Source organism: Lepisma saccharinum, unplaced genomic scaffold (genome assembly GCF_977018435.1).
Source record: "Lepisma saccharinum unplaced genomic scaffold, izLepSacc3.1 HAP1_SCAFFOLD_50, whole genome shotgun sequence".
NCBI classification, from domain to species: Eukaryota; Metazoa; Arthropoda; class Insecta; order Zygentoma; family Lepismatidae; genus Lepisma; species Lepisma saccharinum.
In genome coordinates, this window is record NW_028142905.1 from 380,412 (window position 1) to 397,581 (window position 17,170).

Here is a 17,170-nt window from a genome sequence, read left to right on the forward strand (position 1 = left end):
CTTGAAAATCGTTTGAAAATTCATACTGGAGAGAAGCCCTATGTGTGTTCAACGTGCAACAAATTATTTGCACGAAAGGAACATCTTGAAAGACATATAAGAATTCATACTGAAGGGAAGCTGCATGTGTGTTCAACGTGTAACAGATCATTTACACGGAAAGAACATCTTGAAAAACATATAAGAATTCATTCTGGAGAGAAGTCCCACGTGTGTTCAACATGTAAGAAATCATTTTCTCGGGAGGAACTTCTTGGAAAACATTTTAGAATTCATACTTGAGAGAAGCCCTTTGTGTGTTCAACATGTAAGAATTATAACACCATTAAGCCTTGTTTCCATGATATAAAAACTAAATATGCTGACCAAGGCAGAAATTTATTTTATTATAAAACATAAACTAAACGTAACGTTTCAACTTTCTTTTTTGGCATATGGAAGGGAACGAAGAGGCAGCTCGACATATTTGTCAAAGAAATACAAGATGAAGGAAAAGGGATATTATTGGAACTCGAAATAGAAATGAAGACAAGATTAGCTACCTAGATATGTTGATAAAAAGGAAGAGAGGACATGAAATTGAAACCGCTTGGCATCAGAAAAAGTGTGCAGCAGGGGTAGGTATTCTGCCACAATAGAAGTGATGCAAGTGAGGTGACAAAAATAAATTTTATCACGAATATGGAAGACAGAATCAAGAAAATATGCACAAAAGAATGTGAAAAAGATGGCAAAATAAATAGTGAATAGCTTCCTAGTTCCTGGGTGTGTGGTTTTGCGAATGTCAGTTTCACTCTGGTACAAATGAAACATATATGTAGATTAACTTATACTTTAATAACATGACGCACATAAAGAACACCAAATATAATGAAGGGTTCCACACAAATGTACTCAAATATGACGAGGCGTACAACACACGTACGTCGTCTCACGACTCAACTCGGACTCACACTGCATGGCAAAAAGCTTAATAAGAATGACAATTCGTCTGAACATCACGGCCCCTCTTGGAAGATCAGCTTCCAAAATTAGAATACACAGTAATTATTACCTTTTACAATATAACATATTACACTTGAATACATAGATTACAATAAACACAAATTTTCTTTCTGGTTACATATTTACACCTTCTCAATTGGTAGAGGTGCAAGCGTCATAATAGGCCTCTTTAGTTCACCGTCTTTAGTTTTAACAGTTGCAACTCTTACCAAACCATCTTGTCCTTTGTGAGTTTCGATAACTCTACCTAATTTCCACTTCAATGTGGGTACGTTATCTTCCTTTATCAACACTAAATCATCGACTTGAAGGTTAGGCAATGTCTTCTGCCACTTCGGTCTACTTTGAAGTCCAGATATGTACTCCAAATGCCATCTTCTCCAAAAATGCTGCACGATTTGTTGACACCTTTGCCAACGCGTCAGACGGTTAATCTTGCTCTTGCTGAAATCATTTTCTGGAATGTTAAGTAGGTTGTCGCCAATCAGGAAATGCCCTGGCATAAGTGCTGTCAGATCATTGGGGTCACTTGACATGACTGTGATTGGACGAGAGTTCAAACAACCTTCTACCTGCACTAATGTTGTGTAAAGCTCTTCAAAATTCAACACAGCATTGCCCACAACATGTTTCAAATGATATTTAATGCATTTTATGTTACTTTCCCAAATTCCACCAAACCAAGGTGAGGAAGGGGGGTTAAAATGCCATTTTATTCCTTCATTTGTCAGAAAGTTATGCACAGTTTCTCTATGGTTTGGTTCTCTCAAAAAATACAACATTTTATGCAATAGTTTGTCAGCTTCTAAATACTGAGAATCAGAATACAGGTTAGCAGGTTTTCCTCTACGAAATATGAAACGTCTCAAACATGCAATAAACGTATTAGTAGTTGCTGAAGATACAACTTCAATGTGAACACACTTAGTACAAAGACATATAAACAAAACAATGTAACCCTTTTGATTGTTTTATGTGATTTCAAAAATCCAGACTTAATTGAAATGGGACCTGCAAAGTCAGTGCCTGTGTTAACGAAACGTCGCGCTTCGTTTACGCTAGGAGGCGGTAAACTTCCCATCAATTGTTTAGCTGTAATAGCCTTGACACGTCTACAAATAACACATTTGTTCACAATGCTACGAACCATATCTCAAAGCCCAACTATCCAATATGTTTGTGTCACAATAGCTTGTAACAGTTGCGGATTTGTATGGAGATTTTTCACATGTTCATGTCTCGATAACAGTTCAGTAAACGGATGATTTTTGGGTAACACTATAGGATGTTTCTTATCTGAAGACACATCAGTATTATGTAAACGTCCACCTACTCATAGCACAGAATTTTTGTCAATGAATGGACTCGACGAAAGAAGTTTACTGGATGAGGGGAGCTCATGTTCTGCTTGTAAACAGTTAACCTCGCTCTCATATGCTTCACGTTGGGTGACCTTGACCCAGAACTCAGTCGCAGCTGATAACTCTTCGGTTGTCAACGTCTGCTCGTTTCGCTGCTTGGAAGGTGCTCTACAGTTGCTTATGAATCTAAACATCCAAGCTGTAACACGTATCAATCTCAAGAATGAAGAGAATCTCTGCAATAACTCCTTAGAGTCACAGGTTGTAATCAACAGCACCCGAATCCTTGTTTTTCTTTCCTCCTTTTTTATTTCTACACTTTCCACTGTATATGATTCATGCATAGGCAACTCAGGCAAATAAAGAAATGATGGACCATTCCACCATAAATGAGCCTCACACAACTGTGTAGGGAAAGCACTACGAGAACCAATGTCTGCAGGGTTCTCTTTCGAACGCACATGAAACCACTGTTGAGGATTCGTCAGTTCATGAATGAGTGAAACTCTGTTTGAAACAAATGTACTCCATCTTGATGGATCTGATTTAATCCAACATAAGGTGATCTGTGAATGAGACCAAAGGAAAATATCATCTATATGCAATGACAATGATGACTGCACAACACTAATGAATTTGGCTAACAACACAGCAGCACATAACTCTAAACGTGGCAATGTTACAGGTTTTATGGGTGCAAGCTTTGATTTCGAAACTAATAATCTGACTGTAACAGTGTTGTCATCATATACTGTTCGAAGATACACAATAGCACATGTACCTTTCTCACTGGCATCACAAAAACCAATCAGTTGACACAAAGTTGGTTCTGTACATTTTAAGCATCGCGGTAACTGTATGCTCTGTAACACATGTAATTCAGCACATTGTCTTTCCCGTATTTCTCTTATGTCACTAGGAATAGGTTCATCCCAATTTAACTGTTCCTTCCACAGTGATTGAATTAATATTTTAGCTATCATAGTGACTGGGGCTAGTAATCCGAGTGGATCAAATATGCGAGCTACTTCAGACAACAACAACCTTTTGGTTAATACAGGGTGTTCACTAGGTGGGTTAATGATGAAACTCAAATGATCAGTATCCGGGTGCCACACAAGGCCAAGAGTTCTTATGAATTCGCTGTTATGGATGGTAGATATTGTAGGTTTCTCTCGCAAATGCTCAGGAATACTGTTCAACATGTCAGCATGATTTGACGTCCACTTATGCAACTCAAATCCACCCTTTCTCAACAATTGTGTCAATTGTTGCTGCATCTCTATTGCTTCTGGAACACTGTCAGCTCCACTGCACAAATCGTCCATATAAAACTAAAAATCGGGTAATTTTCACCTTCATCATCTGCTAACTGACATAACACTCTCGTAGCAAGAAAATCAGCTGGTGCCATGCCATACGTGAGTGCATTTAAATGATAAACAATCACAGGTTGATTGGGGGATTCTCACCACAAAATTAATTGGTAGTCTCTGTCCTGAAGATTCACTTTTATCTGGCGATACATCATCCGACAATCACTCGTTAATGCTATAAGATGGCCACGAAAACGTAACAAAATGGATAGTAACTCTGTCTGTTGTTTACCTTCATTCATTAACACGTCATTCAAGGACATGCGTGTGCTAGTTTTACTCGATCCATTAAAAACTACTCTCAGTTTCGTACTTGTGCTTGTCTCCTTTGTTATAGAATGATGCGGAATGAAATAAGAATCAGCGGGGGTGCTGGGTGGTTCACAGTCCGCCACTGGTGTCATATGATTCAACGCAATGTACTCTTGCATGAATAACTAACGGGTATTGTTCTAGTCTCTGTCTATCAACTCGAAGCCTACGCTCTTGACTAAGCAAACATTTCATCGCCTTATCTTTTGAATAACCTAACTCATCGCAGTTGACCTTAAATGGTAAGCGCACGACGTACCGACCATCATCCTCGCGATAATGTGTTCGTACGAAATGATCGTCGCACAATTGTTCTTCTTGACTCGGCACTCGAAAGTTAGGAATCTCCTCCGATTCAAAAAACTTATTCAGAGTTTAGTTCAGATCATTTTCTTGTACAACAATGTGATAAGAAGACAGAGATTGTTGAGGTCTTTGTTGAGGAGTTTTGCCACAAACAACCCATCCCAAGTGTGTTTGAATAGCCACGGGTTCATTCATTCTTCCCTCTTTTCTTCCACTCATTAGTAACAATGGGAAAAGATCAGCCCCGATAAGCAACTGAATAGTGTCAGGTTTGTGATATGCAGGATCGGCAAGTTCAAGGTTACGTAAATGTTTAAAACTCAGGGTGTTTGGTACACATGCTTGTGGAACTGTGTTGGATATTTTCTTCACAACTAAGAGAGAACAATGATAGGATCTGTCCCCGTTTTTAGAGAGTATGTTCAATTCAACAGTAGAGTGTGAATTGCCGGCATTTACACCCGAAATTCCAGTAACCGACACGAGCACTTTTTTACGTTTCAAGCCTAATAATTGGGCTGTGCTCTCGCTCAAAAATGACTTCATTAGCACTATCCAAAAGTGCTCTCAGGGAGTGAAGCTGATTTTGTTTATCCTTTACTCTCACAATAACGGTCGGTAACAAGACACGCGTTGCATCACACTGTGAATCAGATATTATGTGCGAGACAACTTGCGGCGTTGCCTCGTTTCCACTTACCTTAGCTCTTTGCGAAGTTTCACGATGGATAGACGTGTGGTGAAACTTACCACAAGACCTACACGAGCCTGATTCACACCTATCCACAAAATGGGAATTATCAAGGCAATTGAAACACAAGCCCTTCGATTTCACAAATACTTCTCTCTCTGGCACAGATAGGCTCATATATTCTTCACATTTACTCAAAAAATGCGATTCTCGACACATAGGGCAAAAGGACAACACGTGAAATGAATTAGCACTTCTTCTAGCACTGGGTTCACTGTGGGGGGTTTCCTTTGGTATCCAGGTTTTGGGTCCTTGGAAGATGCAGATGCTGCGAGTGCTCTCGCTCTGTTGTCCAGGAAGCCGCTCAGCTGTTCGAAAGTAGGAAGTTGCTCGGACGACACGCTCAGCTCCCATTGTTGCCTCGAAGTATTGTCCAATTTCTCCACTGTATGAAACACTAGGATAGCGTCCCAATGCTGCACTGGAATGTCCAACACACGTAAAACTCGAACACATTCTGTCGTCACGTCAACAAGCTTGCGTAAGCCTACAGCAGAGTCAGTTTGTAATGAGGGTTGGGACACAAGCCGCTTAATTGTGTCGTTCATTAGCGCGTGTTTCTGTTCATATCTGTTGGTCAGAATGTCCCATGCTTCTTTGTAATTCGAATTGGTTATCGTTATAGACTGTAACAATAACGCGGGTTCACCACGGACTCTCGATTCCAAATACTGCAGTTTTTGCGTGGGCGAAAGTGACGCGTTATTGTGTACGGACGCCACGAACAAGTCTCTAAAAGAAAGCCACTGCTGCAGATTTCCTGTAAAAGTAGGCAAATCTAACCTCGGTAGACGCACATCACTCACTGTCTTTGTCTCGGTCACGGTCATGGTAGTTTGCTGTTTTTTCGCAATATATAACTTGGCCAATGCTTCGTCGAGCCTGTTCTGCACTGAACCAATTTCCTCATCATATTGCTCAAACTGTTCGTCGGTGCACTTCTCTGAGATTTCACGGATCAGTTTTTGAGTGTCCTCTGTCAATTGTAATGCTTTGTCTATGTACACTAAAACATTACCTTTGGTGAGATCATCTGCCGCCACTTTCTTCTCCAAACGTGAGGAGACGTTTGTATTTGCTCCATATTTAAGTCTCAAAACACGTAAAGCACATACAGGAAGATCACAGTCACACCCGGCAAGGATACGATGCACAGAATTGCTGGTAAGCACAAAAGCACTGTCTCTCGAAGCACAAACACAAAGCCGTTAATAAGGTGCACTTTCTCAGCGGGAACACAATGGATGACCGGGCCGTAACGAATCGAATCAACCATTTATCCGGGCACAGGAGGACCATGAATAGCTTCCTAGTTCCTGGGTGTGTGGTTTCGTGTATGTCAGTTTCACTCTGGTACAAATGAAACATATATGTAGATTAACTTATACTTTAATAATATGAAGCACGTAAATAACACCAAATATAATTAAGGGTTCCACACAAATGTACACGAATATGACGAGGCATACAACACACGTACGTCGCCTCACGACTCTACTCGGACTCACACTGCGCATGTGCACACTGCATGGCAACAAGCTTAATGAGAATGACAATTCGTCTGAACAAATAGCCTATGGAAACAGCTGGAAAAGAATTGCTATGAGAAGGAGGATAGACTGGACATCAACAGCAGAAGGAAGAAAAGTGGCAGGGGAGAATTGGAAGAGAGAGAAAAAGTAAGGAGGTTTGGAATAAGGAGTATGGGGAAGACCACAGAAAAGATATGTGAAGTGCTTAGAAAAGAGGGCATTGAAACTTACAGGAAGGGAGGGAGAAGCATCTTAAGAATAGCGAAGTATGCGAAAAAGAAAAAGGAAAACAGAGAAGAGGAAGAGGAAGGGATTATCTACAAAGTGAAATGTAAAGAATGTCAGAGTGTGTACATAGGAGAAACGAAAAAGAGATTAGGTTGAAACAACATAGGGATGATGTATGACTTAAGAGAGAGAGAAATGTGATATTTAAACACATGAGAGAAACAGGACATGACTTAGAGTGAGATGAGGCTAAGCAGATAGGAAGGGAGAAGAGAATACTAGTGAGAAAATGAAAGGAGCCCAAGGAAATAGAGAAGAAAGTTGAAGAAGACACAATGAACTGGAATGGAGGACTGAAGTTAAACGAAGAATGGAAGAAGGTGCTAGAAATAGTGTAAAGGATGAGAGAGATAGAGGAGAGAAGAAGGAAGGAAATAGAGCGTGAAAGTATAGTTGACAAGGAAAAGCCACCTGCTAGATTGTTCCAGAACTATATATATATATCGTCCTTTTGTGTACCTGGTTACATTTGCTAGAAGGTTGAAACGTTACGTTTTGTTGTTTATGTTTTATAATAAAATAAATTTCTGCCTTGGTCAGCATATTTAGTTTTTATAACATGTAAGAAGTCATTTGCACCAAAGCAGTATCTTAGAAGACATTCAGAAATTCATACATCTTAAAAACCTGTTTTCTATTCAACATTTAATAAATTATTTTGACGGAATCCAATTAATTCAAGATAGTCAAGGTTTCATACTTGTGTTCATGGGTGTCGGCAGGGGATCCAAACTGGTCGGTCGAACCCCCCCTGAAAATGTCCATCTACATTTTTCCCCCCAATTTATGGCAGTTTATAAACGAAGCACTTTATTTCACCTTATTTTGCATCATTGTTTAAAAATTGTCTTGAGATATTGAATTTGGTATGAAACTTTCATAATTTGCAACACTGAAACTCTGTTAATTTGTAACGTTCATATGTTTTGAAGCTTCTTATACTACTGCATTTGCTGCTGCTACTGCTACTAATGTTCGAAGTAACTAATTATATAACCTTGGTTGTAACAAGTACTAAATTATTCATATAAAAAAAACCTTATTGGATGCTAAAATAAATTAAACTAAAACTGCTACAAGTAAGTTTCATGCATATATCTTTACTAACTTGCTTACGTCTTATATACAGTATGCGCCAAAATATACAGTACTGAAATTAAAAGACGAACATTACATTGCTATTAGCGAGTTATAACTTCCTTTTCACTACTGAGAACACAAGCGGCTGGAGCTATGCCCCATCGACAAACGCACATGCACGTTCGAGGTGCGCGAGTTTCAGTACTGTATATTTTGACACATACCGTAAAACTGCTACTGTTACTTGTAGTAGTAGCAGTAGTAGTAATAATAATAACGTAATTTAAAATACTGATAATGCAATAATTTTAAAAATGAACTCCTCTTTGAAAAACTTCTGCATATGCCATTGGTCTGTGTCAGAATATTTTGAGGGGAGGGGGGTGTCCTTGACATCTTCGATTCAACCCCTCCCGCCTAGGAAAATTTCTAGCGACGCCCATGCTTGTGTAGGCTTTTGTGTTCTGGTATGTATTTAATGTGCAATAAATAATTTGAAAATGGAATTTAATCTAATGTGTGTAAAGAAATTTGTGTGACAATCCTTTTTTTCCTTCACCTAATCGAGAGGTCCTTTCATCAGCTGCAACTTACCTTGTTTCGCCACGGTCACTTCAGTACCAACAATCAATATGCCACCTTATGTATGGAACCCCTAGTTCTCTGGCTGTCCTCATTGATACTTCAGCATGTAGATACTATTTTTTAGAAAAGGGACTTTTAAATTAGCTTTGGGATCATCCACCATCTAGATACAAACTAATTACACCTACATGATGATGTCTTAAGAATTGTATAACTTCAGATCAGGAAACATAAAGGAATGAACTCATAAGTTAACAACTCTTATGTAGTTTAGATTATTAATACATTTTGTGAATGATACACAAGTTGAGTAAGATCCAAGCTTCCATTAATCTGCTCTCTCTATGTTTACATTATACTTCAATACTTCCAATCAGAAAATGATTAAACATTGGTTTACAACTCTTGATTTGTTCACATGCCTAAGGGCTCATATCTATAATACATTATCATGATCTGCAAGTAAAAGTACATATTAGGGGTGTGAGATCTCGAAACGTCGGGACCGGGATCAGGGTAAAAAATTTCCCATCCCGATCCCGACTTCGGGAAATGACTTCCTGACTTTTTGGGATCCCGAACAGTCAGGAAATACCAAATCGTCATTTTAAAAAGTTGTTAATTATCGACGTTTTCTGCATTGCAAGTGTTTGGAACTTACCGGAAATTGTTCCCCCCCCCCAGAAATGCAAAAGCAATCACTTAAGTTGAAAATGATGTGTAGAACTCGAAATTTTTAGAGCTTCTGGAAATTTTGAACATTTCTCATCCCAAAAATTCCCCGACTTTGTCGAGAAATGGCGAATTTTCCCATCCCGAATGTTGGGATAAAAAAAGAATTTCCGTCCCGACCAAAAAAATTCTGTCTTGCACACCCCTAGTACATACTATACCTTCCTATTTCTGATGACATGCAGTTTCTTTGTACTAAACAATACACGTTTTGTAGACTGATAGAATCTATGACTTCACTAGACAATAGGTCAGTGAACCTTTGCTGTGTTCGTGAATGCATAAAATTGTGTTAAATATTCATAACTGGAAGCAACTTATCCCAGGCATTACTCCTGAAACTTAGATTGCAAAACTGAGCTGAACTGTAAGTAAACATATTGAGAACATATTAATAGCCTCAAAACTGACTGGAAACTCACAAATTTAAAAAAACATATTAAATTCGACTCGCTGTTCAAGTGGGAATGATCATTTTTGTGGAAATCTTTATTTTCTATAATAATATGATGTAGACGTTTTAAGCTTACATAGATTTCTATTCCTATTTCCAAGTTGCATCAAAATTGATGAAAATGTGGTATTATATTAAAGTACAAAATTCGGAAAAGCCAAATAAGGTTATTTAGGATTATTTTCGCTTGCCGGATTCATTTTTCAAAGGTTAAGAAAGCTTGTGAAGTGGTATTTTTGTTGTCCTTTGTTTATGACATAGCATCTGTAGAAACTGTCACACACTAATTTCCCACGCAATAATTACCTTCAATGAAAAACAAATGGTTGTTTCATGGTGAGTATTTTATATCACCCTTACTCCAAAATAATTTAGGAAAAATAAAACAATGTTTCCTTTGCAAATATATGAATTAAAAACAAAATACTGTCAGATTTTTTCCTACAAAAGATCACACATGTCATTATATCGTGCGTACTGAAAGTCGTGATCAACATGTTACAAGAAGGAAGTAAACTACAAAAAAGAATCTAATATATGCCTGTTAAAGTACATACCTTTATTAGTCTTCAACATAATCACCATCTAAATCGACACATTTTTGCCAATGTTCTGGAAGTTTGAAAATTCCTCTGTTGTAGAACTCCGTTCGGGCACGTCTGAGTATTCTCCTAACGGCAAGTTCCACTTTCTTGTTGGTGTCATATCTGTTTTCCCGCATGTGTTCTTTCAGAAAAGAAAACAAGTGAAAGTCAGAAGGAGCCAGATCTGGACTGTAGGGAAGATGTCGAAGGAGTTCCCACCCAAATCTGGCAACTTCATCCTTCGTTAGCTGTGCTGTGTGCAGCTTGGCATTGTCGTGTTGGAGGATAACACTATCCACGCCAGGATGTTTTTCACGAATAGCACGACGAAGTTTTCTCAAAGTGCGCACATAGTGAGATGCATTGATTGTTTCCCCAGGAGTGAGAAAGTCCACGAGAAGAACACCCTCCGAATCCCAGAAGACAGTTCCCATTACTTTGCCAGCTGATGACATTGTCCTCGGTTTCTTCTTTCTTGGTGATGTTTGATGTCGCCACTCCAGGCTTTGACGTTTACTCTCAGGCTCGTAGAGGTGGAAAATGGTTTCGTCTCCAGTAACCAAACACTTCAAGAAACCCTCGCCTCCATCCTCTGCTCGGTACCGTGCCAAAAGTTCCGTTCAAACATCTTTTCTGTTTCATTTTTGTGATGCATTCAAATCCCTTGGCACCCATCTGCAACACACTTTCCGGTAACCCAGTACACCAATCATCTCCTGGATAGCACTGTGCCCTACTCCAACAATGCGTGAAAGTTCCCTAACCGAAACATGCCTGTTCCCCTGGATGATTTCGTGGACGTGAGCCACGTTCCTGTTGTTCGAGGCAGTTCTCGGGCGGCCTGTGCGAGGGAGATTACTGATGTCTGTGTTTCCACCTCTAAAATGTTTTATCCATCGCCTGATGCTACTGGCAGCCATACACTGATCACCATACACTTCCTGCAATCGGCGGTGGATATCTGATGGCAATGCACCTTCCTTCAACAGAAATTCAATTACTGCATGCTGGTGAAATGACGTGTCAAACGGAGCCATTACTCGCTACTCGCTAATGCGCATACGTACTGCGCCGATCACCCCACTTTCAAGTGTATGTTGTCACAATAGATGGTTCTAACTGTCTTATACAGCGCATCGCTCTACGTGAACATTTACGTCTGAAATAAAAAGTTGATCACGACTTTCAGTACGCATCAAGTATAATCTCCCTAATATATAAGTTGTTCATCTCTGTACACCCAAATTTCGACCACATCTTGAGAAAGAATCTATCTTGTATGTATGTTTGTAATGGCATAACTCTCGAACGCCTGGAACAATTTCAACCGCACTTGGAACACGTATCACTTGCAATCTCGAAATAAATACTGTGGGGGAAGGACACCCCTAGGGGGGGGTGGGAGGGGGTGACGTGTAAAAATAATCGAAAACAACCAAAATTAGTGTCGAATCCATAGTTTTTGGAGTCGCTAAGATTAATAGTGATGCACCTAATGTCGTGAAACTCCAAGTTCTTCACCTATCGGGATGGGGGTGAAAATTGAAATGTCAAAATGACCAAGATTAGTGTCGCATCCATATTTTTTGGAGTCGCTAAGCTAATTGGTTACATTCACAATGACCAAATTTGGTACACATATGACTTACAATCTGGAAATAAATACTGTGAGGGTAAGATACCCCTGGCACCCTCAGGGGGGCAGGGTGGGAAGGGGGTGAAATGAAATAGAACATGACCGATACTAGTGTGGAATCAATAGTTTTCGGGATCGCTAAGATGAGTAGTGACACTCCCAATACCGTTCAACTCCAAGACACCCCTGGCACCACTAGGAGTGGGTGTGAGAAGAGGGTGACATGTAAAACGATGGATATTAGTGGGGAGTACATAGTTTTTGGGGTCGCTAAGATGAATAGTGACACTCCCAATGCCATTCAACTCCAAGACACCCCTTACACCCCTAGAGGTGGTCGTGGGATGGGGTGACATGTAAAATGACTGATATTAATGTGAAATCCATAGTTTTCGGGGTCACTAAGTAGAACAGGGACACTCAATGCCGTTGAACTCCAAGACACTACTGGATCTCCTACGGGTGGGAAGGGGGTGACGTAAAAATAATCGAAAACAACCTAGATTAGTGTGGAAACCATACTTTCGATGTCGCTAAGATCAATAGTGACACTTCCAATGCTGCTCAAGTTCATCACCTATCAGGAAGGGGGGTGTAAGGGGTTGAAAAATAAAATGTAAAAAAATGACAGATTAGTGTGATTCCATAGTTTTTGGAGTCGCTAAGTTAATTGGTGACATAGCTAATTGATAATCATAGGGATAACAGATAAAGCAAAGTGTTGGATTCTATAGTTTTAATAAGCAACAAAACAAAGAATAGAATTAGGTGTAATACAAGGATCAAGACATACAAGCCGTTAAGCCGTAATGATGATTACATTGACCGCTGGGGGTTTTGTGTTCAGTACATTTAAGACATTATGCTAACAGATATGAATCCTTCAGATTGTATAGTGTAAACAAGAATATAAGGGCAGGCGTACAAATATGGCCCTTCTGGCATTAGTTCACGTGATCCAAACATAGCTCTCCTAATAACGGAGGTGTGTCAATATACCAATGAATCTACTGATTATAATCCTAACTAATTCTGGGTGTGTGTGTGTGTGTTAGTGTAATTAATGGTGTATGTAAGTGTTGTAGTGTATGGGCAGAGTATGTGCCATACCTGTAGTATAGGGGAGTTTGTCCCCTGGAGGAGTAATATACAGTAAGGTGGTTCGCTTTATATCTGACCATTTTTGATGGGTATTCACCTTAAGACATACCGCGGTATTCACCTTAAGACATACCACGCCGCCACCACCAATTATGTTCTATTGGACCCCCAGCATTGTGGACTATCGCCTGACATCGCAGTTTCCATTGCAGCAAGCTCCGGCACAGAACAGGCATGGGAATTCTGTCCCACTCCTCCCTGCAAGCTTTCCATAGACCATCCAGGGTGCGCAGGCGGCGATGTTGAAGACGTCGTTTCAACAGTCCGAATGCGCAAAAATCCATTGGACTGGCATCTGGGCTTTTCACAGGAATGTCTTCAAACGGAATGACACGAATTCCTAATTCCTCTGCCATTTCCTGATAAAAACGTAGTGATGTTCTGGCGGTATGACTCGAAGCCTTGTCCATATGGATCATCACCTGGTTCGCGTCCATTCCATACAATTGTGGGATGTCTCTCCGATAGATAGGTGTTAGAATGGAGTCTTGGAAGTATCTGGCATTCACCTTCACGTTTTTGTCCACCTTGCGTATCATCAACTTACCCTCATATACGAATCCCGTCACAACCATAAAGCCACGAGGGAAACTTTCCCTGCACTGACGAACAAAGTTGCTGCGCCCCTTGCCGTCAATGTCATGGTATGTGATCGCCCGAATGTGACCACCAGCAGTGAGATGGACATATGATTCATCCATTGTGACAACTTTCTTTCATTTGGAACCCACCAGGTATTTTTCATACAGTTTCCTGCAGTTCGTCTTACGTTCGGCAATGTGACGTTGTAGAACACGGGCCTTCCACACACACTTCAACCTGAGGTGCTTGCGAATTGTTTTGTTCACAGTTGACGGTGCGAGGTGAAATCTGTGCACCATATCACGTTGAGTCGGGGGATTTTCTTGGCACGCCAATCGACAAATCCCCCTTTGCACTATGGGTGACACTTTGCTTGCAGCCCTTCTCCTGGTGGTTTTTGTGGGTGAATGTTTTGCAAGGAGAGTCTGTTGTGTGTAACGAGCCACAGTAGTCACCCCAAGTGTTAACCCATTCTCCCAACACTGTTTCACAATATGTACTTATGAAAACTTAGCATGGAAAAGGGCCATTACGTAACCCTCCTAATACTGGTTGATTTTCGGCGCCATTTGATAACATTCACTAACAACACTCACGCACATACAAGGTCAGACACAACACTGCTCCCGCCAGCAGACCCATACTTCCAGCATGATATGCCAGGTGGCAGCACTGAATCGAAAATGGTTGGATATAAAGCGAACAACCTCTGTATATCTCATACTAAGTACTAAACAGTTATAAAGATTATGGCTTACATTGATGAATGCTTACCTTCGTTAGAAGAGGTTGAAGTGGCGTCGCTAGGCCCTTTGGGGGGGGGGGGGCTTAGCTATTATTACATATAGTATTTCGAGAAAACATATTTGAACAATTGTTAATGCAGGAACATACCTCTAGATACATATTCTGGGAAAGAATATTTTCGTTGTGACATAGTTTTTTTTATACCACGATCTTACATCTGACACGTCATGTCTTTAGCTGGCAACAGTGCAAACAATCGCCATCATTTGTTCTATTTTCACAACGGTTGCTATGCAAGGAAACAGTAGTGGTGCGTTTTGTGTTACGGAGTTTGTGATATTGTGTGTTTGTTATCAAAGCTGATACGATATATCAAATCAGGCTAGAATTTCACGAGAAATGCAGTGGTAAAGGTTTTTTAGACATATCTTTAACCAATAAAAAGTTATGACTGAATTCTTGTACCCATTTGCTCCTTTTCGAGGTGTTAGAAAAATGCCTTAAAATTTGTTTAGCACATCGGTAAGGCATCGAGATCAAAGTGACGTCTAGGGAGAGAAGTTTGCATGCCATTGCACAAGATTGTAATTGTATACATCCACGAAGAGCTGCATATTATGAATGGTTGTCGCGAACAATTACAGTGTGATGCTTCCATTAAATGAAAAGGCCTTCACAGTGACAAGGCTAGTGTTGATGTTCATAATTAAGTTCATAAACAGAATATACGACCCTTGTCATCTGATAACTAACTTTGGACAGAAACTGCTTCACAACATTCCCATAGTGTTCTGGTGTTCCTCCCTATTGAAAAAAAAACTCTGTAAAAAGTACCTTCTTCCATAAGCAAGTATGAAAAAACCTGTTTATTTAACAAATCCAAGTAGCCCTAAGCATTTAAGGTTCCGCTGATGGAAAATTGACTAATCAATTGTGTTCCACACAGCACTCCACACCATTAACTTACCAGCACTAACCATTCAGCTTTGATCTGTTGAAAATGGGTTATCATGGTTAAAAATACGTCGAAAAAACTTTCACCATTGCATTTCTCGTGAAATTCTAGCTTGAATTAATATTTCATATCAACCCCTTCCCATTTAAAATTCTGAAGTTGAATTCAAGAAGGTGGCGCCGACCTCGTGGGTGATGTCAATGTGTCCCCCTTGGCCTGATAACGATTGGTCATCACCATTTCCATGTTGTGTGCTGTAGTGGCCTTGTACTGAGGGTTTTAAGTGACTTTTTGAGCCACCCTGTATTAACGGAGGTAAATGAAAGTGGCTATTTTGCAGTTATTGCAGACGATACAAGGGACATAGGCAAGGTTGAACAAATGAGGGTGTGTCTTCGCTATTTTATTTATAACAAACTTAATGAGAGGTTTTTGTGTTTTTTGAATGTTAAAGATTTAAGTGCAATGGGACTAAAGGCACGACTTTGTGAAAAGCTGTCTGAATATGATATAAAAAATGCAATATGTATTGGTCAGGGGTATGATGGTGCTGCTGTCATGAGTGGCCAAAATAGTGGTGTTCAACGGCTATTTAGGGAAGAACATCCCTTTGCATTATATGTTCATTGCTATGTTCACAGGTTAAATTTGGTTCTAGTTAACATTTGTACAGATATTCCTGAAGTTGGAAATTTTTTTGATATCCTCAAGTGTTTGTATACCTACTTTTCTACATCCGGAATAGCTCATACACGGTTTGTAGAAATACAGACAGAGTTAAATGTTCGTGCAGAACTAAAAAATCTAAGTAGCACTAGATGGGCTTGCCAAATAAGGTCTCTACTTGCGGTGAGAAAAACTTATGATGCTCTTTTGAAATTTCTGAGGAAACCATCAGATTCAGCAGATAAATGTACAGCCCTAAGCCTTTATGAAATTTTGGGAAAATTCTCAACCATGACGTCTCTGTTTATTTTCATTGAGCTTCTGTCCATAACAGAAATTCATATTAACAAGTTGCAGTGACCAAACCTTGATATTGCAGAGGCAATTAAAGCTGTTAATGCTGTACTTGACACTTTACGCGGTATGTGAAATGAAGAATATTTTAACTCTGTATACAAAGAGGCAAAGTCATTTGCGAAACAGAAGGTAACTCTCAATGAAACAAGTGTTGAATATTATTCATAAGTTCACAAATGTGTTCACACATTACCATCATCACTGAAAGACCACGTTGTAAATGAAACTCTGGGGCGAAAAACTGATACCGATAAACCTGCATTCTGCGGACTTCTTTACACTATCATTGATCGAATGATAAATGAGCTGGAAAGTCGTTTCAAAGATAAAGCAACTTCCAGTGTTCTGGTTGGAATTCAGCATATGTCATCTTTACTTACAACAAATTTTGACTTGTTTTTGAACCCTCAATTCTTGAGTGGTTTTTGTGACTATTTTCAATTACAAGTGCCGATTGCTGAAATCATGGTTGCAAAAAATTATCTAAAGAACTTGACATACACCATCACATTCATAGTACATTTAATGAACGCCATTCCAAAAGACATGTTTCCAAACTTATGCAGAATGTTGCAAATTGCAGCGACAATTCCTGCGACATCAGCATCGTGCGAGAGGAGTTTTAGCTGTTTGAAGAGAATCAAGACATTTTTGCGTAATAGTATGGGCCAAGACAGACTTTCCTCACTTGCAATACTGG

At 39.7% G+C, this 17,170-nt stretch overlaps 1 protein-coding gene across 1 annotated transcript; it reads right to left on the bottom strand.

The window, feature by feature from the left end:
• Positions 1-2,338: 2,338 nt before the first annotated feature.
• On the bottom strand, positions 2,339-3,694 carry LOC145982282 (uncharacterized). Its single transcript, XM_083115851.1, has one exon. The coding sequence runs from the start codon at positions 3,692-3,694 to the stop codon at positions 2,339-2,341; it is 1,356 nt and encodes a 451-aa protein (XP_082971977.1).
• Between the last annotated feature and the right edge of the window lie 13,476 nt (positions 3,695-17,170).

Coding starts and splice junctions, on each gene's coding strand:
- LOC145982282 (XM_083115851.1), bottom strand. CDS start 3,694: ATGGACGATTTGTGCAGTGGAGCTGACAGTGTTCCAGAAGCAATAGAG.